The sequence below is a fragment of the Capra hircus genome, chromosome 16, assembly GCF_001704415.2.
Source record: "Capra hircus breed San Clemente chromosome 16, ASM170441v1, whole genome shotgun sequence".
In the NCBI taxonomy this organism is placed as follows: domain Eukaryota; kingdom Metazoa; phylum Chordata; class Mammalia; order Artiodactyla; family Bovidae; genus Capra; species Capra hircus.
This window is the reverse complement of record NC_030823.1, coordinates 44,089,208-44,114,670: the sequence shown is the minus strand read 5'-3', so window position 1 is coordinate 44,114,670 and position 25,463 is coordinate 44,089,208. Positions and strand designations below refer to the sequence as shown.

The 25,463-nt window shown below is 42.1% G+C and overlaps 1 protein-coding gene across 4 annotated transcripts in view; it reads left to right on the top strand.

The window, feature by feature from the left end:
- Positions 1–25,463, top strand: part of PER3 (period circadian clock 3) — a 69,671-nt gene that overhangs the window by 34,717 nt on the left and 9,491 nt on the right. For 3 of the 4 annotated variants that reach the window (XR_001919294.1, XR_001296649.2, XM_005690741.3), the window contains 6 exons: positions 8,484–8,616; positions 9,070–9,194; positions 9,781–9,948; positions 16,063–16,308; positions 16,991–17,646; positions 19,052–19,160. Coding sequence is in view for 1 of the 4 variants with exons in the window: in XM_005690741.3 (XP_005690798.2) it covers positions 8,484–8,616; positions 9,070–9,194; positions 9,781–9,948; positions 16,063–16,308; positions 16,991–17,646; positions 19,052–19,160 (1,437 nt within the window). In the remaining 3 variants the exon portion in view is untranslated. The remainder of the gene's footprint in view (positions 1–8,483; positions 8,617–9,069; positions 9,195–9,780; positions 9,949–16,062; positions 16,309–16,990; positions 17,647–19,051; positions 19,161–25,463) is intronic. The other variant, XR_001919295.1, reaches the window with a different exon arrangement.

The following is a 25,463-nucleotide window of genomic DNA, read 5'->3' as shown; positions in this document are numbered from 1 at the left end:
CACAGTAATCCAAGTCTATGCCCTGACCAGTAATGCTGGAAAAGCTGACGTTGAACGTTTCTATGCAGACCTACAAGACCTTCTGGAACTAACACCCAAAAAAAGATGTCCTTTTCATTATAGGGGACTGGAATGCAAAAGTAAGAAGTCAAGAAACATCTGGGGTAACAGGCAAATTTGGCCTTGGAGTACAGAATGAAGCAGGGCAAAGGCTAATAGAGTCTTGCCAAGAGAACGCACTGGTCACAGCAAACACCCTCTTCCAACAACACAAGAGAAGACTCTACACATGGACATCATCAGATGGTCAACACCGAAATCAGATTGATTATATTCTTTGCAGCCAAAGATGGAGAAGCTCTATACAGTCAGCAAGAACAAGACTGGGAGCTGACTGTGGCTCAAATCATAACCTTATTGCCAAATTCAGACTTAAATTGAAGAAAGTGGAGAAAACCACTAGACCATTCAGGTATGACCTAAATCAAATCCCTTATGATTATACAGTGGAAGTGAGAAATAGATTTAAGGGACTAGATCTGATAGAGTGCCTGATGAACTATGGATGAAAGTTCGTGACATTGTACAGGAGACAGGGATCAAGATCATCCTCAAGAAAAAGAAATGCAAAAAGGCAAAGTGGCTGTCTGAGGAGGCCTTACAAATGGCTGTGAAAAGAAGAGAAGTGAAAAGCAAAGGAGAAAAGGAAAGACATAAGCATCGGAATGCAGAGTTCCAAAGAGCAGCAAGGAGAGATAAGACAGCCTTCCTCAGCGATCAATGCAAAGAAATAGAGGAAAACAATAGGATGGGACAGACTAGAGATCTCTTCAATAAAATTAGAGATACCAAGGGAACATTTCACGCAAAGATGGGCTCAATAAAGGACAGAAATGGAATGGACCTAACAGAAGCCGAAGATATTAAGAAGAGGTGGCAAGAATACACAGAAGAACTGTACAAAAAAGATCTTCACAACCCAAATAATCACAGTGGTGTGATCACTCACCTAGAGCCAGACATCCTGGAATGTGAAGTCAAGTGGGCCTTAGGAAGCATCACTATGAACAAAGCTGGTGGAGGTGATGAAATTCCAGTTGAGCTATTTCAAATCCTAAAAGATGATGTTGTGAAAGTGCTGCACTCAATATGTCAGCAAATTTGGAAAACTCAGCAGTGGCCACAGGACTGGAAAAGGTCAGTTTTCATTCCAATCCCAAAGAAAGGCAATGCCAAAGAATGCTCAAACTACCGCCCAATTGCACTCATCTCACGCTAGTAAAGTAGTGCTCAAAATTCTCCAAGCCAGGCTTCAGCAATATGTGAACCATGAACTCCCTGATGTTCAAGCTGGTTTTAGAAAAGGCAGAGGAACTGGAGATCAAATTGCCAACATCCACTGGATCATCAAAAATGCAAAAGAGTTCCAGAAAAACATCTATTTCTGCTTTCTTGACTATGCCAAAGCCTTTGTACAGGAGGCTTTGTACAGGATCATAATAAACTGTGGAAAATTCTGAAAGAGATGGGAATACCAGACCACCTGACCTGCCTCTTGAGAAACCTATATGCAGGTCAGGAAGCAACAGTTAAAACTGGACATGGAACAACAGACTGGTTCCAGATAGGAAAAGGAGTCCGTCAAGGCTGTATATTGTCACCCTGCTTATTTAACTTACATGCAGAGTACATCATGAGAAGAGCTGGGCTGGAGGAAGCACAAGCTGGAATGAAGATTGCCGGGAGAAATATCAATAACCTCAGATATGCAGATGACACCACCCTTATGGCAGAAAGTGAAGAGGAGCTAAAAAGCCTCTTGATGAAAGTGAAAGAGGAGAGTGAAAAAGTTGTCTTAAAGCTCAGCATTCAGAAAACTAAGACCATGGCATCTGGTCCCATCACTTCATAGCAAATAGACGGAAAAACAGTAGCTGACTTTATTTTGGGGGGCTCCAAAATCACTACAGATGGTGACTGCAGCCATGAAATTAGAAGACGCTTACTCCTTGGAAGGAAAGATGACCAACCTGAAAGTGAAAGTGAAGTCGCTCAGTCGTGTCCGACTCGTAGTGACCCCATGGACTGTAGCCCACCAGGCTCCTCCATCCATGGGATTTTCCAGGCAAGAATACTGGAGTGGGTTGCCATTTCCTTCTCCAGGGGATCTTCCCGACCTAGGGATCGAACCCTGGTCTCCCGCGTTTTAGGTAGATGCTTTACTGCCTGAGCCACCAGAGAAATCCAACCTAGACAGCATATTAAAAAGCAGAGACATTACTTTGTAAACAGAGGTCTGTCTAGTCAAGGCTATGGTTTTTCCAGTAGTCATGTATGGATGTGAGAGTTGGACTATAAAGAAAGTTAAGTGCCAAAGAATTGATGTTTTTGAACTGTGGTGTTGGAGAAGACTCTTGAGAGTCCCTTGGACTGCAAGGAGATTCAACCAGTCCATCCTAAAGGAGATCAGTCCTGGGTGTTCATTGGAAGGACTGATGTTGAAGCTGAGACTCCAATACTTTGGCCACCTGACACAAAGAGCCGACTCATTTGAAAAGACCCTGATGCTGGGAAAGATTGAGGGCAGGAAGAGAAGAGGATGACGGGATGAGATGATTGGATGGCATCACCGATCAATGGACATGAGTTTGGGTGAACTCCGGGAGTTGGTGATGGACAAGGAGGCCTGGCATGCTACAGTTCATTGGGTTGCAAAGAGTCAGACATGACTGAGCGACTCACCCGAAACTGATATATCTATACACACAGAGACAGACACACACGAGCTTCCCTGGTGGCTCAGATGGTAAAGAATCTGGGAGACTTGGGTTCGAACCCTGGGCTGGAAAGATCCCCTGGAGGAGGGAACAGCTAGCCACTCCAGTATTCTGGCCTGGAGAATTTCATGGATGGAAGAGCCTGGCAGGCTACAGTCCATGTGGTCACAAAAAGTCAGATATAACTGAGTGACTTTCACTTCACCTCACTTCACATATATATGTTTCATAACTTCATTACTTACGTAAATTTCTCTTCTAATTTTTCTCCCCAAATATTAATATAATGTTGGAAGCTATTGTAGATTTGGGTCACCTAAATGTTACTGACAGTCTCTACCATTGTCAAATGGGTGTTTTACACAATAGGGTGAAATCTTACCTAAAGTCAGTAATAATAAAGTAGCTATGTTTTTTGGGACTTGACATGATTTCCACAAGAAAAATATCAAACTGTGGCTCCTACGAGTGGTATCACTGGGAGCCCATAGGAAGCCCTCTGGATACAGAAAGTCCTTTACTTTGGGTTTTTTTTACTTTTTCTTCACCTGGACAGAAGGATTCATGTTTCTGTGTGTTTCTTTTGCTGTAGACGTAAGGGCACAAGATAGAAATGACAACACTTTTTGTCGCTTGAGACCATCCGATCTCCTCCACAAAAGGATTTATCTTAAATATCTTTTTTGCTCTTTATCACTATCCCATGTCCTGGCAGATAAAAATTCTTTGGGGAGATTTTAAATCTAAAATCTCTAAACGTTTTCTTCATTGTCTGATCCAGGTAGTGCTACCTGCTGCTGCCTTGACCTCTGATCTCATGTTCATGAGATTTTTGTGTCCTGACCTCTGGAATTTCTTCTCAGAGTAGAAATTCTTTCTAAGCTTCGGCTTTATCCAGCTTCTTATTATCTACCATTGGCCTGGCAATACCACCAGTACTGTTGTTTGAAGCTGTATATCTAAGCAGACATCAGAACTTTGTTCACTATTTTATAAAATTCAAGCTATAGGTGACTCTGTGTACTTATGTTCCTATTAGAAACTCACATTTTCTAACATATGTGTTAGATTTAGTGAGCACACCTGGGATGTGACTCTGGGGAAAAATCTGTTGCCATTTGGAATAACCTCAGAGAACTGATATTACTTGGGCATCTTGATTTTATTAACATTTTAAGACCTACAAGTTTAAAGAGCTAGTTAAAAAAAAAAATCTTTATTACTCAAGAGAACAGGGATACAACTTACAGATGGAAAATGTTATAGTTTCAGTATTAGAAATTGAGTAGAAACATACACCAATGAAAAGGAAAATAATGGTCATTGTATGCATGTTTTGTAGACAGGGTGCTGCAGCACACAAGAACGCAAGGTTTTAAGTATACATGTTGACCCTTTTTGTAAAGGCAGGTCATGCTTTAGAAAAGAATAAGAAAGAATAATAGGGCATCCCAGGTGGCACAGTGGTAAAGAATCCACCTGCCCATGCAGGAGACACAAGAGACATGGGTTCAATCCCTGGGAGAAGGAAGGTCCCCTGAAGAAGGAAATGGCAATCCACTCTACCATTCTTGCCTGGGAAACCCCATGGACAGCAGAGCCTGGTGGGCTACAGTCCATGGGGTAGCAAAGAGTCAGACGCAACTGAGCACTCAGACACACTTAAGAAGGGAAACTTTTAAGTGTATTATGACAGGACAGAGAACAACAGAGACATGTAAAGTCCCTTCATCAGCTGTACATACTGATCAATAACCTGCTGCCAGACAATTGGGGAAATTAGGGGAAATTGAATGTTCCGCTGCAGGGGTGACACAAAGCCCAGGTAAAAGATGACTCATAAACTGAACTAACTCATTCCAAACTTAACAGGGAAAAAGCCCAGACAGGCATTAAGTTCATGATCTTTCTTGAACCCATCAGAGTGCTGAGGGTACAGGACAGCCAGCAGGCCTGTAATCTGAGGAGAGGCACATGCTTACATGAAGTGGACTAAGTGCTAGATCCTGTAACCAACTGAATCTTGTCACCTGCAAGAGGCGGACCTTCTCCGAGGCACAGTGTAAAGGGAAGCCCAAGACTGAAAGTGGAGCAGACGTTGGAAAAGAGGAGCTCTCAGGAGACCAGCCACAGCCTGAGGCAGAGTGACACTGGAGGGGTCTGAAAGCTGCCGTACACTGAATGAGATCACAGCAACAGCAGACCTTTAGCCTGGCCTAAAGCTTAATTAGATTGACTCTGATGTAGTGGAAGGGAAGCCATGCCCAGTCCCTACTGTCTTATATAATATGTTCAGTGCTCAGCAAATTGTGAAACATATGAAAAGCAAGGAAAAAACCTCCTAAGAGACAAAACAGTCATCGGAACAAGAGTCAGGCAGGACACAGACACTGGAAATAACTGAATAATGAATACAGGCTCCAAAGGATAAGGTAGGCAACATGCAAAACCACATAAGGAATCGCAGCATAGAGAGGCGATATAAAAGGAAGGATCAAGTGCAGATGCTAGCAACGCTGGAGGTAAGTGAATGCCATTGATGGGCACTCAACTAAGAAGAGAATCAGTGAACTTGAAGGTGGATAAATAAAAATGACGCAAGCTGAAACAGAGAACAGGACATACAGGGTAGAACCTCTTAAGAATTTAGGTGTACTTCCCTGGCTGCCCAGCGGTTGACTCCAGTGCAGCAGGTGTGGGTTCAATCCTTGATTGAGGAACTAAGATCCTGCATGCCATGTGGCTCAGCCAAAAAAAAAAGAATTTGAGGACAGGATTAAATGATCTAGGAGGAGTAATTGGAATCCCAGGAAGAATACTTGAAATAATGGCTGAGATTTTCCACATTCAAAGAACATCAAGTAGCATAGATACCAAAAAAAAAAAATAAATAAAAAAAAATAAAAATGCTTGGGCATATCATATTCAAACTAAAATAAAACCAAGAGAATATATTGAAGGTAGCCAAAAGAAAAAGATTATAAACAGAGAAAGAAGGATAAGAATAAAAATTACAGTATACATTTCTTCAGAAACCATGAATGTTAGAAGACAGTAAAATCTTCAAAGGAGCAGACCATAAATGCAGAATTATACACCTAGTGGGAAGTATCTTTCAGAAATGGAGATATAAAGATTTTTCTCAAACAAAAGCTACAGGAATTTACTGCCAGCAGTAAATTTGTTCTGTAAGAGTCCTGAAGGAATTTGTAAAGGAAGAAGGAATATGATGCCAGACATAAAACTTGGATCCACATGAAGATGAAGAGCTCTGGAAATGGAATAAAGTAAGATGAAATGCCCAGGGCTTCCCTGGTAGCTCAAATGGTTAAGAATCTGCCTGCAATGCAGGAGACCCGGGTTCAATCCCTGTGTCAGAATGATCCTCTGGAGAAGGGAATGGCTACCCACTCTAGCATTTTTGCCTGGAGAAGTCCGTGGATGGAGGAGCCTGGCTGGTTATAGTCCATGGGGTCACAAAGAGTCAGATATGGGTGGCTAATACTTATGCACTTAAGATAAAATACATATTATTTTTCACTTATTTTTAGTTGCTCTAAAAGGTAACTGACTAAAGCAAAAAGAATATTTTGCATTTATAATGTGTGTAAAAAATACTGCAAAGAACAGGAGCTAGGTATTAGGAATATACTGTTGTAAAATTCCTCCCACATTTTATTATTTGGAGTATATTGATGAGATAGAAACTGACTTCTTACAATATGTGTATAAACTTCAGGATAATTATTAGTAAAAATTTTTAAAGAAGTGTAAATAATGTCAGTAGACTTGGTAAAATGTAATTTAAAACACTTAACCCAAGTGAGACAGAAAAGGAAGAAAAAAGAAACAAACCAAAAAACCCAGATGGAACAAATGGAAAACAACTAGCAAGAGGTATGGCAAAAAAACATCACAATATTATAATTATCCTCCTAAAATTTTTGAAAAGGGGTACAGTTTAATCCAACAGCATTGGTCACATCATATGTGAGTGATCTCAATATACCAGTGAAAAGACAAATTGTCAAATTGGATGGAAAAGCAAGATGCAACTGTATATTGTCAACAAAACCCATTTTGAATATTAAAGGTTAGAAAAGATATGCCATGCTAACAGGAGTCAGAAAACTGTAACGCACTGTACTAAGGTCAGACACAGTAGCCTTTAGAACGAGGCTTTCAGAGCAGTATTGCATAAAGACTAAGAAATTGATTCTCTGAGAACAAACCAAGCCTGTTGATGCACCTAATGCCAGAGCTTCAAAATATGTACTATGAAGCAAAAATTGATAAAAACTTCAAGGAGAAATAAACGAATCCACAGCTATAGTTGGAGACCACAGCATATCGAAACCACAATGAAATGTCACCTTACACCCATCAGAATGGCCATCAAAAGGACAAGAAATAGCAAGTGTTGGTGAGGACCTGGAGGAAAGGGAACCCTTTTATACTATTGATGGGAATGTAAATTGGTGCAGCCACTGTGGAAAAAAGTATGGCGGTTCCTCAAAAAATTAAAAATGAAGCTACCATATAATCCAGCAGTCTCATTTATGAGTATTTATCTGAAGAAAATGAAAACACTAATTTGAAAAGATATATGCATCACTATGTTCATTGCAGAATTATTTCCAATAACCAAGACATTGAAACAACCTAAGTGTGTATCCATGGATGAATGGATAAAGGAACTGGTATATATAGAGAATAGAATACTACTTGGCCATAAAAAGAATGAAATTCTTTGCTTGTGACAGCAAAAGGACTTTAGGAGAACTGTGCTGTGTGAAATAAGTCAGAGTAGCAGCAGCCACATTTTGCAATTTAAAACCAATTAAGTTACAAATAAATAAAACGTAAAAGGTAGTTCCTCTTTTGTTGTAGCCACACTGCAAGTGCTTGGTTGCTGGGTGTGGTGTTAATGGCTACCAGGTTGGACAGTATAGATAAAATACAGTTCTGTCATCATAGAATGTTCTGTTGGATACCAATTCAGCACAGGCAGTGCCATGCACTTTCTGTCACCACACATAAGAAGGCACTGCGTCTGTCACCCCCTGCTTAGTGATACCAGGATCCATCAGTTGTACAGGTAGTAACACTGTAAAAGTCCCCATCAGCCTTTCACCTTTCACGTGTTTGTTCCTTGATAATCTTTGCCTGAAACATTTGTTTCACTCCTTTTTTAAAAGGTACAAATGGGATTGTTCATGTAACTGTTCTGTGTGGTATCTTTCTATATCTGCTCATTTCAATCTGAGCTCAGTTTTAATAGCTATATAATATTGATCGTGTCTATTCTGAAGTACCATATCAGTTCAGTTCAGTCGCTCAGCCGTGTCCAACTCTTTGCGACCCTATGAATCGCAGCACGCCAGGCCTCCCTGTCCCCGCCACCTCCCAGAGTTCACTCAGACTCACGTCCATCGAATCAGTGATGCCATCCAGCCATCTCATCCTCTGTCGTCCCCTTCTCCTCCTGCCCCCAATCCCTCTCAGCGTCAGAGTCTTTTCCAATGAGTCAACTCTTTGCATGAGGTGGCCAAAGTACTGGAGTTTCAGCTTTAGCATCATTCCTTCCAAAGAAATCCCAGGACTGATTTCCTTCAGAATCCCAAAATATCATGATTTAATTTTGCTAAATAAGTACATGTTCTCAAGAATATATTTTTAACTGGACATCCTTTCATTCTATTTCAGATGAGCAGAAGACCTCCTCTTCCTTCCAGACAGTGAAAAATAATAGCATCTACACTGAGTCCTGTGAGGATTTGAGAAAGGTTCAGCGTAGCCCATCCTATCAGCAGATAAACTGTATTGATAGTGTTATCAGGTATGAGACACAAGCTTTGATAACGTGTTAGTTTTTCCAGAAGTGTGTGTTGTCACTATGGAGGCTTTATATAATTTTTAATAGCTGTTGTCTTGATTTTTCACCAGCTATTGTCTTGATTTTTCACTATAGGTCAGTAGATACATGCCACCTACAATGCATAATAAATTGAACAGTTCAGGGGATCCAGAAAGTGAGAAGATGCTTCCCTTCTTTGAATATAGTTGAGAAGACAAGACCTGTGCTCATAAGAATTAAGTTGTGAAAACCAGTGCAGGACCATAGAAGGGAATATATAAGAATCCCTTGATGGGGGCCCAGATGGTCAGGGAAGACTTCACCCAAGAAGACAGTGAAATATCCCAAACAGAAATGGCATAAGGAAAGCAGAGAGGTGAGAGGTGCCCACATTGGGGGCAGGTAGGAATACATGGCCAAATTATTAATATGCAGGTACCTGAAGAGCTACCACATCCCAGTTTTGAAGAGGAAGTGTATCTCCTCTACAAATACAACTTCCTCATCCTCAGAAGAGGACAGACAAAGCCACAGAGCAGATGACATCCAGGCACTGCAAGGTGAGAGGGGTGTCTTCCATAGTTGGATCAAGAGAGCCACCCCTCTATGTTTCTCTTTCGTCTTTTTTTTGGGGCGGGGGCATTTTAAATAATGTATTTGTTTTACTACTTTAGGCTGCACTGGGTCTTCACTGTGCACGTGAGCTTTCTCTAGCTGCAGCGAGTAGGGGCTTTTGTTGCAGAGCTTGGGCTTCTCATTGCAGTGGTTTCTCTTGCTGCGGAGCACAGGCCCCAGGCACATCGGCTTCAGTAGTTGCAGCTCACGGGCTCTAGAGCTCGCAGGCTCAGTAGTTGTGGCTCACGGGCTTAGCTGCTCTGCAGCATGTGGGATCTTCCCAGACCAGGGATCGAACCCATGTCCCCTGCATTGGTAGGTAGATTCTTAACCACAGAGCCACCAGGGAAGCCCTGTTTTTCTTTCATCTTTTGCCTTTAATAATTTCATTGTAATCACAAACAATCCTAGTTTCATATTGCCTCTACATAGCCAATAGGTTTCAACTTACTGGTTATAAACGTCTGTAAACTGTTCAGGTTTTTAATATGAATTTCCTGTTGAGAATTTTTCCTTTCACTATTACATCAGCTGTTTCTCAGATCCCAGCTGTACCTGCATCAGAAATGCCCACTAAGGGACAGTCCACAGATGCTGAAGGAGGAGCTCCGTGGACCCTGAGCACAGTGACTCTGAGCCTGGACACCAGCCAGTGCAGCTCCAGCAGTGTCCTTGTCGACATCCCACCACCAGACTCAGGTACCCTGGTAGCCTTTACTTTAGAATACACTCACCGTGAAGTACAACCATTGTAAGAACCAGTCTTTAATACCATTTACTTAGTAAAGATGTTTAGGATGGATATTTTGTTCCAGGTAAAGTATTTTTGGAAATATCATCACATTTATAATGGTCAGCATATTTTGGACTGTATCTGCTGGTTAGGTCATTTGCCAGTCATCTCTTCTGACACACATGAAGCACCTGGGATGGTACCTGGTATGCAGTAGTAAGCCATCAATTAGTCTTCACCATTATTAATGCAATTATTGTTGAGACTGCCTTGGGCCACTTTGTTGCTGACCTTGAAAGAGTGTGTTCATTTTGAATTTGGACTGCAATGGTGACTAGGTGGATTATACATATAAACACATTCAAATTTTTGTATTAGTCTTATAAATGAGGAGTGTATGTTTGAAGCTCTCTTTCTTCCTTTAACATAGTGACTTAGTAAATTATTCTGATGTCTCCTTTTTACTCCGTTTTGCTCTCACCTGCCCTTTTGACTTTTGCATTCTTCATAAGGATTTGGTAGGTAAGGAAATGGTGATAAACATGTTCAATCAGGTTTTCAGATTGTGTCTAACTTATCTTTACTAGTCTTCAGTGGAATATAAGTGAACATGTGCTGAGCTGTTACTGTATACCATCCCCTGCCCTTAGTTCTTCATATAAATTAATTCTCTTAATCCTCATGCCACCCTTTGAGATGCGGAGCATTATATTGACAAGTGGACTGTGGATGGTGGGAAAAGACCAGAAAAAGACACAGCTATTGTGAGATTAGTTTATTTCTACATATTTTTCTATTATTTCTAATTAGCCATAGGTAGACTTATATTGGAATTGAACTAGTCCCTCAGGATGAGAGCAGATGCATATCTTTTAGTGTACGCGTTCTTAATGCTTCGGACACCCATGTGGGTATGGAGCAGTCAGTGACACAGTCAGTCCATGCATGGTGGGGTCTTACCTGACACAGAAACCTCTTTTTTTGACTGCGCCAAAAAAAGACTGTATATTTTGGTCTTAATACTGCTTTGAAAGAATTCATACTGAAATCTGTATGCTTTCATTTAAGGAATAAGCAGTATTTACTGATAAGCATTTCTCCTGATCTTACACCAGTCTTAGCTGCAGGTCCACCTCTTTATTCTAAGGAGGGAAAGCAGAATCAGAGCCCAGGTGGTCTTAAGCTGCATCTGTCTTTTGCTTTCTGGGAAGCCCATATTCCTGGGGTTTACACCATATCCTGATGATGAGTTGGGACACCCAGTGCAGCCAAATTTTAAAAAATGAAGCAGAAGAAAGAGAATAATAACAATCAGAGTAAAAAATTTTTAAGTAGAAAACAGAAAACTAATAGAGAAAAATAATAAAATTTTAAGCTGGTTCTTTGCAAAGAGCAATGAAATTGATCAAACTCTAGTAAGCCTGATCAGGAAAAAAAAAAAAAAAAGGGAAGATATAAGTTATCAATTTCAGAAATGATAGAGGAAACATCCCTAGAGATCCTACCATCGTTAGATATCCAAAGAATAACAACTTAACATTATAAACAAGTTTTCCCAATAAACTTGACAACTTGGACAAAATTGACCAATTGTTTGAGAGATATACACTAAAATCACTCAAGAGGTAGAAAGCCTGAATAACCTCATATCTATTTAAAAAACTGAAGTTGTTGATAAAAACTTCTCCAAGAAAACTCCAAGCCCAAATGGCTTTACTAGTGGTTTGAGCAAACATTTAAGGAAAAAATAATATCAATTCTGTGGTTCCCTGACCAGGGATTGACCCAGGCCTCTTGCATTGGGTGTGCAGAGTCTTAACCACTGGACCACCAGGGAAATTCCTGCTTATTTTTGTTTTACCTTACTTTTGTTTTTTGAGTTTCTTAAGATGGAAGCTGAAGTCATTGATTTCAGACATTTTTCCTCCTTAGTGGATTTGAGTATAAGCTTTCCTTTTACTCTCAGCTGCATTTCACACATTTTGATGTATTTTGTTTCATTTTCATCATGTTCAAATGCTGCCGAATATTCCTTTCAATATTTTCTTTGAGATATTTTATATTTTCATATGTATCATCATATATTATTTAGGAAGCATTTAGAGATATTCCATACTTCTTTATTGATTTCTAATTTAATCCCATTGTGGTCAGAGAAAATACGAAACTTGAACTCCTAAATTTATTGAGACTAGTTTTATGGTCTATAATATGGTCTGTCTTGGTAAATGTTGTGTATTCACTTGAAAAGGATGTTTATTTTGCCTCTGTTGGGTTGAATATTCTATCAGTGTGTAAACTAGGTCAGGTTGGTTGATAGTTTGTTCAGTTATTCTCTGTCCACTGATTTTCTGAATACTTATATCTCAGAAGGGGTGTTGAAGCCTCTGGCCGTAATTGTGGGTTTGTCTGTTTCTCATTGCTGTTTTATTGGTTTTTGCTTTGTGCATTTTGAAGCTGTCTTAATTTGTGCATGCTGCTGTTGTTCAGTCGCTAAGCTGTGTCTGACTCATTGCTATGCAACCCCATGGACTGCAGCACGCCAGGCTTCCCTGTCCTCCACCATCTCCCAGAGTTTGCTCAAACTCATGTCTGTTGAGTCAGTGGTGCCATCCAACCATCTCATCCTCTGTCATCCCCTTCTCCTCCTGCCCTCAATCTTTCCCAGCATCAGGGTCTTGTTTAGAATTGTTTTGTCCTTTTGATTAATTGATCCTTTTATCACTGTGAAATGTCTTTCTTTATCCCTTGTATTTTCTTTCCTCTAAAATATACTTTGTCTGTATTAATATATTCACTCTAGCTTTTTTTTAATTAATCTTATATCATTTTCTAACCTTTTACTTTTAAAGTGGTGTTTATTTTAGTTGTTGCTTTAGAGTTTATGGTGTATGCATTTAATTTTTCACAGTCTGTCTTCTAGAGATATTATACCTCTTCATGTATAAAAAAACTTAAAATACTGTACTCCCATTTACCCACCTTGGTCTTTGTCTATTGGCATATATTTCTACATGTGTTAGAAATCCCACCCTATGTTGTTATTATTTTTATGTAATTATTATCTTTTAAAGAAATTTAAGTGTTTACCCCTTTACTCATCTCTCAGTGTTTTTCATTCCTTTATGTAGATTTATCTGGTATCATTCTTCTTCTGCCTAAGGCATTCCTTTTATCTCTTGTAGTACAGGTCTACCAGTGATGAATCCTTTACATTTTTGTGCATCTGAAAGTGTCTCTATTTCAGGTTCATGTTTTAAACACATTTTAACAGATCATAGAATTCTAGGGTGACAGTGTTTATCTTTCAGTACCTTCGAGATGCTGTTCTCCTGAATCCTCATTTGCATTGTTTCTGACAGGAAATCTTCTGTCATCTATATTGTTTGCATAATATTATACGCCACGTCTGGCTGCATGTAAGATTTTCTACTCATCATTTATTTCGACAGTCTGATTTTAATGTTCCAGGATGTAGTGTTCTTCATGTTTTTTATACTTGGAGTTTATTTGGCTTCTTGGATTTGTAGTTTTATTGTTTCCATCAAATTGAAGAAACTTCTTCCCTTATTTTTAAAATATTTTTTCTGTTTCCCCTTTTTCTGGGACTCAAGTTCTATGTATATAGGCTGCTTGAAGTTGTGTCACAGTCCACTGATGCTCTGTTCATTTAAACCTTTTCATTTTTTTAGGTCTTTGTTTCATTTTGGGACAGTCTCTATTGCTGTGTCTTCAGGTTCACTAGTGTTTTCTATTGTAAAATCTGTCATTATTTCCGTTCAGTACCTTTTCCATCTCACATATGATAGTTTTCATTTCTAGAAGTTCTATTTGAGTCTTTTTAATATCTTGTATGTGCTTATATAGCATAATTAAAATATCTTCCCTGTGACTGTGTGAAATACAGTATAACCATTAACGTTCTGTCTTCCAGTTCTAGTTCTCTCGCCGCCCCGGGTTGGTTTTTCATGATTGATTTTTCTCCTTTTTGTGGGCTGTGTCTTCCTGCTTCTTTGCATGCCAAGTAGTCTTTGATGGGATCGCAGATGCTGTGAATGGGTGCCAAATACTCCTATTAACATTGTTGAGCTTTATTCTGGGACCCAGTTTAGCTTCATGGAAACAGATGGATCTTCTCAGGCTTTGCTTTTAAAATTGCTTAGACAGGAACAGAGCAGTGTAGGGAGGTCTAGTTCTTCTCTACTACTGAGGCAAGACCCTTAAGAGTATTCTACCCAGTGCATATGGGTTATGAGATCTTCTAGTCTGGCCGTGGGGCCGAGCCCTGTTCTCCACCTGCTGTGAGCTTCAGTCTGATCCTTTCAGGTGATTTTTTTTTCCTCCCATGAATGAACTGCTGAGGACTTGGGGGTTCTCTACAGCTGTCTGGAGGCCTCTCGTGTGGTTGTCCCCTCCACTCATCTTCCTGATCTCCAGCCACTGTGACCTCCCCATACTCTCAGCTCCTGAGGTTCACCTTGTTTTCAATCCCTTAGGATGTTTTGTGTCTTAGAAATTATTGTTTCACATATTTTGTCCCTTCCTAGTTATTTCAGGTGAGAAGATCAGTCCAGTCCCTGTTCCTCCATCATGGCCAGAATCTAAAGCCCTCTGTCCGGTGTGTTGACGTAGATCAGTCAGAGCCCGTTTCTGGAAGTGGAGTGGGACCAAGCCTACCCACACCTCAGTACCACACCACAGAGGAGAGGGGGAATGGAGGCTGGGAGGACCCACCAGTGTCTGCTGTAAAATCTTTTGTACCTGGAAGAAGTAATGTTTAGAAGCAACCTAGCGTTTGTCTACAGGTGGTTATGGGCATCCCTGTGGCTCATCAGTAAAGAACCCACCTGCCAGTGCAGGAGACATGGGTTTGATCCCTGGGTTGGGAAGATCCCCTGGAGAAGGATATGGCAATAGACTCCAGTATTCTTGACTGGGAATCCTATGGACAGAGGAGGCTGGCAGGCCACAGTCCATGGGGTCGCAAAAAGTCAGACACAACTGAAGCAACTTAGCATGCGGCATGCATGCACACAAAGTGGAATGCTATGTGATGCACTGATAAAAGGGATATTGTTCAATGAAGAGACACACTGCAGGTTAGTGTACAAGATTATATGCCTTTTGGGTATATAGGAAGAGGGATAAGAATCTTTATCTGTACTTATTTACAGATGCTTAAAGAAAGTAGATAAATAAGCAAATAAAAGGATTTCTGTGGGGAGAATAAATGAGAACTAGGCAGTACTCTTGCCTGAAAAATCCCGTGGACGGAGGAGCCTGGTAGGCTGCAGTCCATGGAGTTGCGAAGAGTCGGACACGACTGAGCGACTTCACTTTCACTTTTCACTTTCATGCATTGGAGAAGGAAATGGCAACCCACTCCAGTGTTCTTGCCTGGAGAATCCCAGGAATGGGGGAGCCTAGTGGGCTGCCGTCTATGGGGTCGCACAGAGTCAGACATGAATGAAGCGACTTAGCAGCAGCAGCAGGCAGGTGTTAGGGTTGGGGAGAAGCTACTAAATGTCTAACACATGTTAATTTTTGGACCACATATTTATATTACACATTGAAAGATTAATCCAGAGATAATTTTTCAAAGAATTCATGGAGATAAAAAATATTTACAGTGAAAGCAGGATCTAAATAAATGTGTGCACATTGAGCATTACAACTCTGAAATGTAAGTAAGTGAAAGTTGCTCAGTCATGTCCAACTTTTTGTGACCCCATGGACTGCACAGTCCATGGAATTCTCCAGGCCAGAATGTTGGAGTGGGTAGCCGTTCCCTTCTTCAGCAGTTCTTTCCAATACAGGATCAAACCCAAGTCTCCCACACTGCAGGCAGATTCTTTACCAGCTGAGCCATAAGGGAAGCCCAAAATGTATATATAAGTTTGCAAAGAGTGTAAAACAAGGCCGAAAAATAAAATGTACCTGCTGGATTGATGGAGGTTTTATGTTCCAGCCATTGTAATGACTGTAAAAATTTATTGGGAAAGGGAGTTAAATTAGTGAAAGTAAATAAATGCAAAATAACCCATTGGAGTTAAAATTAAATCTGTCTTCTTCCACTTCAGAGGAATTGACTCCAGCAGAGCACATACCGTTGGCCTGTGAGCCCTGGACTCTCAGCACACACCCAGCTCCACTGGCCGCAGAAGCGTTTAAACACTCGGGGCTCACAAAGGCTGTGCTGTCAGCCCACACACAGAAGGAAGAGCAGAGCTATGTAGATAAATTCCGGGAGAAGATTCTGTCGTCACCCTATAGCTCCTATCTTCAGCAGGAAAGCAGAAGCAAAGCTAAATATTTGTATGTTCAAGGTAGTTAAATTTTAAAAAATATATTCCATATAAACCTGGAAAATGGTACTGATAAACCTATTTGCAGGGCAGCAGTACAGATGAAGACATACAGACTTGTGGACATGGGACGGAGGAAGGAAGGGGGAGACAAATCAAGACAGTAGGGTTGAAACATATACACCACCATGTGTAAAACAGACAGCTAGTGGGAAGCTCAGCCTAGTGCTCTGTGTCAGCCCAGAGGGGTGGGGTGGGAGTGTGTGGGAGGGGGTTCAAGAAGGAGGGGATATACATATGCTTATGGCTGATTCGCATTGTTTTACAGCAGATACCAATGCAACACTGTAAAGCAATTATCCTCTAATTACAAAAAAATTAAATATATATATATATTCCATTTATCAACAGAGTTATCAAGTTTAGGAATCATACATGAGTCCTGGAAGATGTGGCATGAAGTGTAGGAGGTTTGCTTGTAAGGAAATGGCTGAGAGATGCTGAAATGGGGTTTACTTTATAGCAACAGCTTGTATCCAGGATCTCGTCCATCTTTCTAGGTCTACTTTCTGTCATTCCTGCAGTGGACATGGTTATTATTGACCAATGTTTATTCCTTGTAATGTGCTTACCACTACCTGTCAATGGAGTCTTTCTGTTCTGGGTTAGTTTTCTATAACTCGTCTCCCTCTTTATCTTGCAGGAGGTTCTGCTTCCAGGCCGACACGATCAGCTGGTTGCAAAAAGGGGAAACACAAGCGAAAGAAGCCTCTCGTGTGGTCGGATGACAGGAGCGCCAAGGATCACTTCTGTCCCCACCAGGATGGACAGCCCTGGTGCCCCTCGTCCGCCTCCTGTCCCCATGCCTCTGGCCCCTCGCTCCCAGCTACAGTGATGGTTCCCAGCCCAGCCCCTTGCCTCGTCCCAGCTCTTCCCCTCCCAGCCACGACCTCCCTTGGCAGAGAACATGAAGCCTTGATAACTGTACTGCCAAGGCTGCCTGAGCCACCTTTGCCTAGCAGCCTGCAGTATTTCCCAGCTCTGCCTTCTGCTTACTTCGACACTTTTGTGAACATCTTCCTGCATGACCCCTCTCTCTCTCCCCTCTCGTCACTGTCATTCTCCCCATATCCCTTCTTGGGAGCAGCACCCTCTTCCGAAATACTCTCTTCAGTATCAGCAGTGGCTCCAAACCCGGGCCCACTGTCTTCAACCATCAACCCAAGGAGCAGAGAGGAGAAGTGGGAGACACGGAATGAAGGACACCCCCTCATCAACTCAGGGAGCAGCTCCATGCTCCAGCTTGACCTCCTGCAGGAGGACAGGCCCCGATCCTGTGCATCCCCAGAAACTGTGTGTGTAAGTGATGCTAACTTCCAACACACGAACGAGAAAGTAACTGTGCATCCTCTTATTAAAATTAAGGTTTTTGTGCTGAAGCTCAAGATGAATGACCTAGTCTGCATTACAGCTGAGGGTAACCTTCATTACAGCTGAGGTTAAGACTTTGTTCCACAGAAACACACGGTATTCCCTCCTGACTCCATTTAAAAAGCTGCAGTGAAAGGATTTTCTATCTCCTGAATTCTTACATACTTTGCTAGGTTTTCCCCCATGTGCTATCTTTCAGACTTTATTTGTGAATTGGATTTCCCCTCTGCTTTAAAATGTGATATCTAGGTATTAAACTTAAATGTTCATTCCCTAGAAAAAATGTGTTCTCTTACAACTGGGGTTATGGACTATTTAGATTAGGAGCAAGCCGTAGGGACAAGACATAAATTTAACAGTTTTACTTTTTCAGACATAATTGTGGGATAGCAGGTGTGTATGGGGAGAGCTCCTTTCTGTCATTATTTATCAGTAAAGTAGGCAGTTTATAGTTTTATACTGATACATATCAATTTTATGTGAAAAAAATTCTGTCACTTTCCTTTCACTTTTCACCTCTTTATGTAAAAAGGCCTTCTCAGATTTGTCAGTTTAAACTTCGGGGCAAGACTTTCCTATATTTAGATATAGGATCCAAGACAAGCATAAGTATTTCCACTAAGGTTTTCTTCAGTCCTCACTTTAAGATATAACCATTTTTAACAAATGTTCAGAATCTGATGACCTAGATCAAGAATCTAGATCAAGATCTCTTCCCAAGCCAGGGATTGAACCTGGGTCTTCTGCATTGCAGGCAGATTCTTTACTATCTGAGACACCGCAGAAGCCCTGGAATGTGCTCAGAAAGCAGTAGTGAACTTCCCTGGTGGCCAAGAGGCTAAGATTCCATGCTTCTATTACAGGAGGTCTGGGTTCGATCCTTGGTCAGTGAGCTAGATCCCCTTCCCTGGTGGCTCAGACAGTAAAGCGTCTGCTTATAATGCGGGAGACCCAGGTTCAATCCCTGGGTCAGGAAGATCCCCTGGAGAAGGAAATGGCAACCCACTCCAGTATTCTTGCCTGGAAAATCCCATGGACTGAAGAGCCTGCTGGGCTACAGTCCATGGGGTCGCAAAGAATCGGACACGACTGAGCGACTTCACCTTTTCATATATACACACACACACACACACAAGCCATATGTTTAACATTATATGCAAAGGAACTTTGACCATATCCTTGGGGACAGGCTGAAAATGTTTTACTTCTCAGTTATGTGTTGATATGTACTTTTTTTTTCTGTTTAACATGTGAGTTGAAGATCTGCCAGTTATTCTGTAATATGACGCTTGAGATGTTCAGTCTCTTTCCTTGTGTTCTTACTTTCTGGCAGGGTGTCCGTGGCAGCAGTGGGACTGAGATAGATGGTTTTACTATCAAGAAACCATCCATAGCATCACTGCACTCGGTGTCTCCGCCAGGAACGGGCCCTGCAGCATCAGGTAGTAGCTCAAAATGACATAGTCCTCATACCCCATGGTTAGGAGGTCACTGTTTAACGGGCTTTCAGGTGTTGGCACTGGGGTGAAAGTAAAGTAAAGCTTTTTCTAAGCTGTATTGAGGTATATTTATATATGATACATTCACCACATTTAGGGGTACAAAATAAGAGTTCTGACAAGGATTTACAGCAGTGTAACCACCACCACAGTCACCATACAGAAGTTTCCACCACCTGGAAACGTTCTTCTTTGATTCATTGCAGTCAGAGCCCGTCCCTGATCCTCTGGCTCTTGGCAGGCACTGATCCACTTCCTGTCACTGTAACGCTGCTCTTTCTGTAATTTCACATAGATCGAATCATCTAGTGTGCAGTCTTTTGTGTCAGGGTTCTCTTGAGTTAGCAGAGAGCTGTTGAGATTCATTCATCTTGTGCATATCAGTAATTTGCTCCTTTCTATTGCCGAGTGGAATTGCATTGTATGAATAGCCATTCACCAGTTGATGGTTTATTCAGTTGTTTCCAGTTTGGGGCTATTAAGAAGAACACTGCTGTGAACATGTAAGTGTGAGTCTTCTTGTGGACACATGTTGTCATTTTTCTTGGTTAAATACCTAGGAACGAAATTGCTAGGTCACATGGTAAGTTTATAGTTAACTTTATAAGAAACTGCAGACTGTTTTCCAAAGAGGCTATACCGTTTGCATCACTGTCAGCCACATATAAAAACTCCAGTTTACAACACATCCTGGCCAACACCGGACATTGTCCATCATTTAAATTTTAGCCATTCAAGTAGATGTGTACTGAAAAACTCACTGTGGTTTTAGTTTTCATTTGACTATTGATTCATGCTATTGGCTGCCTTCTTGTCTATTCATTTGCCATCCAGATATGTTCATATCTGTTGCCCATTTGAGGGGGGCTTGTGGTTTTTTTTATTGAGTAGTAAGATTTCTGTGTGTATTCTGGATACAAGTCTATTATCAAACACTCATTTCTCTTCCCTGTGTGTGGCTTGTCTTTTTGTTCAATTTTTTATCTTTATCTTCATTTTAAAGAGCAAATGTTTTGATGAAGTTCAGTTCATCAACTTTTTCTTTCGTAGGCTGTGCTTTTTGTATCCTTTTTAAAGAAGTTCATGCCTAACTTGAAGTCACTAAGATGGCCTCCTGTTTTCTCTTGGAAATTCTACAGGTTAAGCTTTTATAGCTAAGTCTGTGGTCCATTTTTAGTTACTTTTTATGTATGAGGTGAGCTCACCTCCTTCCACAGGCAAACTAAAATTGCAGCTGTTTCCAGAACACCTATCAATAAAAAAGATCAGAACCTACATCTTCTGTTGGACGTCTCTGGTGGTTCAGAGATGAATCAATCCACCTGCCAACGTATGGGACACAGGTTCGATCCGTGGTCCAGGAAGATTCCACATGCCGAGGGGCAGCTGAGTCCGGGAGCCACAGCTACTGAGCCTATGCTCTAGAGCCCGCGAGCTGCTGCTGCTGAGCCCACCTGCCCTGTAGAGCCTGAGCTCCGCAACAAGAGAAGCCTGTGCGCCACAACTGGAGCCTAGTCCCATTGTCAGCAGCCAGAGGAAGCCCGCATGCAGCAGCGCAGCCAAAAAATTTTTTTCAAAAAAATAAAGATCTTCAACAACTAATGATACCATTTCTGTCCTTTATCGAGCCCATCTTTGCATGAAATATTCCCTTGGTATCTCTTAATTTTCTTGAAGAGATCTCTAGTCTTTCCCATTCTGTTGTTTTCCTCTATTTCTTTGCATTGGTCGCTGAAGAAGGCTTTCTTATCTCTTCTTGCTATTCTTTGGAACTCTGCATTCAGATGCTTAGATAAAGGACAGAAATGGTATGGACCTAACAGAAGCAGAAGATATTAAGAAGAGGTGGCAAGAATACACGGAAGAACTGCACAAAAAAGATCTTCACGACCCAGATAATCATGATGATATGATCACTCATCTAGAGCCAGACATCTTGGAATGTGAAGTCAAGTGGGCCTTAGAAAGCATCACTACGAACAAAGCTAGTGGAGGTGATGGAATTCCAGTTGAGCTATTTCAAATCCTGAAAGATAATGCTGTTAAAGTGCTGCACTCAATATGCCAGCAAATTTGGAAAACTCAGCAGTGGCCACAGGACTGGAAAAGGTCAGTTTTCATTCCAATCCCAAAGAAAGGCAATGCCAAAGAATGCTCAAACTACCGCACAATTGCATTCATCTCACATGCTAGTAAAGTAATGCTCAAAATTCTCCAAGCCAGGCTTCAGCAATATGTGAACCATGAACTCCCTGATGTTCAAGCTGGTTTTAGAAGAGGCAGAGGAACCAGAGGTCAAATTGCCAACATCCGCTGGATCATGGAAAAAGCAACAGAGATCAAGAAAAATATCTATTTCTGCTTTCTTGACTATGCCACAGCCTTTGACTGTGTGGATCACAATAAACTGTGGAAAATTCTGAAAGAGATGGGAATACCAGACCACCTAACCTTCCTCTTGAGAAATCTGTATGCAGATCAGGAAGCAACAGTTAGAACTGGACATGGAACAACAGACTGGTTCCAAATAGGAAAAAGAGTACATCAAGGCTGTATATTGTCACCCTGCTGATTTAACTTATATGCAGAGTACGTCATGAGAAACACTGGGCTGGAGGAAGCACAAGCTGGAATCAAGATTGCCAGGAGAAATATCAATAACCTCAGATATGCAGATGACACCACCCTTATGGCAGAAAGTGAAGAGGAGCTAAAAAGCTTCTTGATGAAAGTGAAAGAGGAGAGCGAAAAAGTTGGCTTAAAGCTCAACATTCAGAAAACGAAGATCATGGCATCCGGTCCCATCACTTCATGGGAAATAAATGGGGAGACAGTGTCAGACTTTATTTTTTTGGGCTCCAGAATCACTGCAGATGGTGACTGCAGCCATGAAATTAAAAGATGCTTACTCCTTGGAAGAAAAGTTATGACCAACCTTGATAGCATATTCAAAAGCAGAGACATTACTTTGCCGACTAAGGTCTGTCTAGTCAAGGCTATGGTTTTTCCCGTGGTCATGTATGGATGTGAGAGTTGGACTGTGAAGAAGGCTGAGTGCCAAAGAATTGATGCTTTTGAACTGTGGTGTTGGAAAAGACTCTTGAGAGTCCCTTGGACTGCAAGGAGATCCAACCAGTCCATTCTGAAGGAGATCAACCCTGGGATTTCTTTGGACGGAATGATGCTAAAGCTGAAGCTCCAGTACTTTGGCCACCTCATGCAAAGAGTTGACGCATTGGAAAAGACTTTGATGCTGGGAGGGATTGGGGGCAGGAGGAGAAGGGGACGACCGAGGATGAGATGGCTGGATGGCATCACAAACTCGATGGACATGAGTCTGAGTGAGCTCCAGGAGATGGTGATGAACAGGGAGGCCTGGTGTGCTGCGATTCATGGGGTCGCAAAGAGTCCGACACGACTGAGCGACTGAACTGAACTGAACAACTAATGATATAAAGAAGGGACCATGAGACGGGTAGGTGGTGGGAGTCACAGTATAGTCAAGATGCATATTCCCCAGTGGGTGACCGATGAATGAAAGAGTAATCGCAATTGCAAGGCTGTCCCCAGTGAGCATGGGGTCTGATCCCCATGTTGGTCCCCATAGCCTTGGCATCCTTCTCCAGGAAGATGAGCTCTCAGAATGTTTGACTTTGAAGCCCAGCAGGGTTTACTTTGGGGAGAGTCAGAGGGGTGTGGGAAAGAGAGACCCCACTCTTAAAAGGTGCACACGGACTCTCACATGCTATAGGACCCAGGGAAGAAGCAATAATCAGAAAGGAGCCTGGATCAGACCCACAGGCTGAAGTTGGAGAGTCCCCTGGGAAGCCAGTTCCTTCTCTAGGGGATCTCCCTGACCCAGGGATCAAACTCAGATTCCCTGCATTGTTGGCAGATTCTGGACAATCTGAGCCACCAGGAAGCTCCCCAGAGGCAGGAGCCAGTTAAAGGGAGCTCGCCCTCAAGGATGTAAACACTGGTGGCAGCCACTTGGGGGCACTCATTCTACCACATGGACTGCCTTGCTGGCTAGTGCCTTTTTAGAATCTTCCCTCCAGCTTATTAGCCTCCAAACCCAGCCTCAACCATATCCAATGGCCTTAGGCACCAGTGCTGGGACATTTCAGGCCAAGCAACTAACTAGGCAGGGACACAGCCCCACCCAGGAGCAGACAGTCTGCCTTAAGACCCCTAAGTTCACACCTTTCCCTGGGCATGACTGCCCACCGAGGGGCCAAGGGCCAGGCCCCACACACCCATGTGCAGGCACTAGACCTGGGACACCCAGGACCCTAAACACACAGACTCTGGGATCCAGCTCCTCCCACCACCAGCAGGCAGCAGACCCAGAACCTCCTGCCTCAGCCACCAGCAAGCCTGCTGTAGCTGCAGGCCCAGCCTCACCCACCAGCAGACAAGCACCAGTGCAGGAGAGAGGCAGTCCTGCAGCCTGTGGACCTAGCTCTCATGTGAGCAGGCCAGCACCAACATTAGGACCAGCTGGGTGGGCCCTGGCCCTGTCCACCAGCAGGCCAGCACAAGCTTCAAGATACCCTGGACCCTGCAGCCAGCTGTGTCAGGTACCAGCCCCACCCACTGGCAGTATGACATCAGCTCTGGGACCCCTGGGTCCTACAGCCAGACTCCAGGACACATCTCTGCCTGCCAGCAGGCTGGCAGGATCTCCTGGACACTGACTCCACCCACCAGTGAGTCAGCACTCACCCCATGCACCCATCTCAGCCCCTGGGTGCTGCCCCCAGGTGCCTTGTGGTCCTTGCAGCCTTGGCGAAAGAGAAGGCCTAGGAACCAACCAGATGGGGGGATAAGCAATCCTACCAGACCACCCGTGGTAGCTAGCCTACCACAACAGAAGGATCCCAGCAACTCACCTAGGGGTCAGTCCTAGAGCAAGCATACAGCTCTCATGACCAGAGGGGAGTGAGCTTCTGAGACACTAGGACATCTCCTACAAAAGGCCACATCTCCAAGATCAGGAAACGTAACCAACCTACCAGATACGTAGACATGAAAACAGCAATTTCGGCAAAATGAGGCGACATAGAAACATGCTCCAAGCAAAGGAACAAGATTTAAACCCCAGAAGAGCTAAGTGAAGTGGAGATAGTCAATCTGCCCAAGAAAAAGTTCAAAGTAATGATTGTAAAGATGATCAGAGAACTGAAAGAAGAATGGATAAACAGAAAAATTCAAAGTTTTTAACAAAGAATTAGAAAATATAAAGAACAACCAAACAAAGATGAAGAACATAATAACTGAAATGAAAAATACACCAGAAGGACTCAATAGTAAACCAAGTGAGACAGGGGACGTGGCCAGTGAGCTGGAAGACAGAGTAGCGGTAATCACCGAAGCTGAACAGAAAACAGAATAGAAAAAAAAGACGTGAGGACAGTGTGAGACATCTGAGACATCTCCCAGGAGTACTAATATTCCCATTACAGAGGTTCCAGAGGAAAAGGGAGAGAAAAAGGATCACAGAATATACTTTAGGACATAATGGCTGAAAATAGCCCATTTTAACCTCGTCCCAGGTTACTGGGAAAGGAAACATATACAAGTCCAGGAAGAAAAGAGTCCCAAACAGAATCTACCTAAAGAGAACCACACCAAGGTACATTGCAATTAAAACAGCAAAAATTAATGATAAATAGAGAAATAAAGAAAGAATAGCTGGGGACTTCCCAAACATGGGAGAGGAACTGAATATATTAATAAAAGTCCATGAAGCTAAGAGAATACCTAATTACTTCAATGGAAAAATACTTTCTTTTCCAAGACACATTATATTAAAACTGTCAAAAGTCAATGGCAAAGAATTTTAAAGGCAACCAATGGGCAAAGGATAATAACCTACAAAGAAACCCCCATTTGGCGATCAGCAGTTTTCTCAACAGAAACTCTGTAGGCCAAGAGGAAGTGGAATGACATTCTCAAAATACTGAAATGTAAGAACTGTCAGCCAAGAATATCCAGCAAAGCTGTCCTTCAGATATGAAAGAGAAATACTTTCCCAGACAAACAAAAGTTGAGGAAGTTTATCACCACTAGACCTGCCTTAAAAGAAATGTTCAAAGAAGCTCTTCTGCCTGAAATGAAAAGGCCAAAGTACACAAAACCTTGAGTGAGGTATAAATAGAATCAGAAAATCCCAACTCAGTCAGAATAGATTTTTAGACACACTGTTGGAGCATAAAAGTTAAAAGGAGAGAAAGCAGTAAAAAC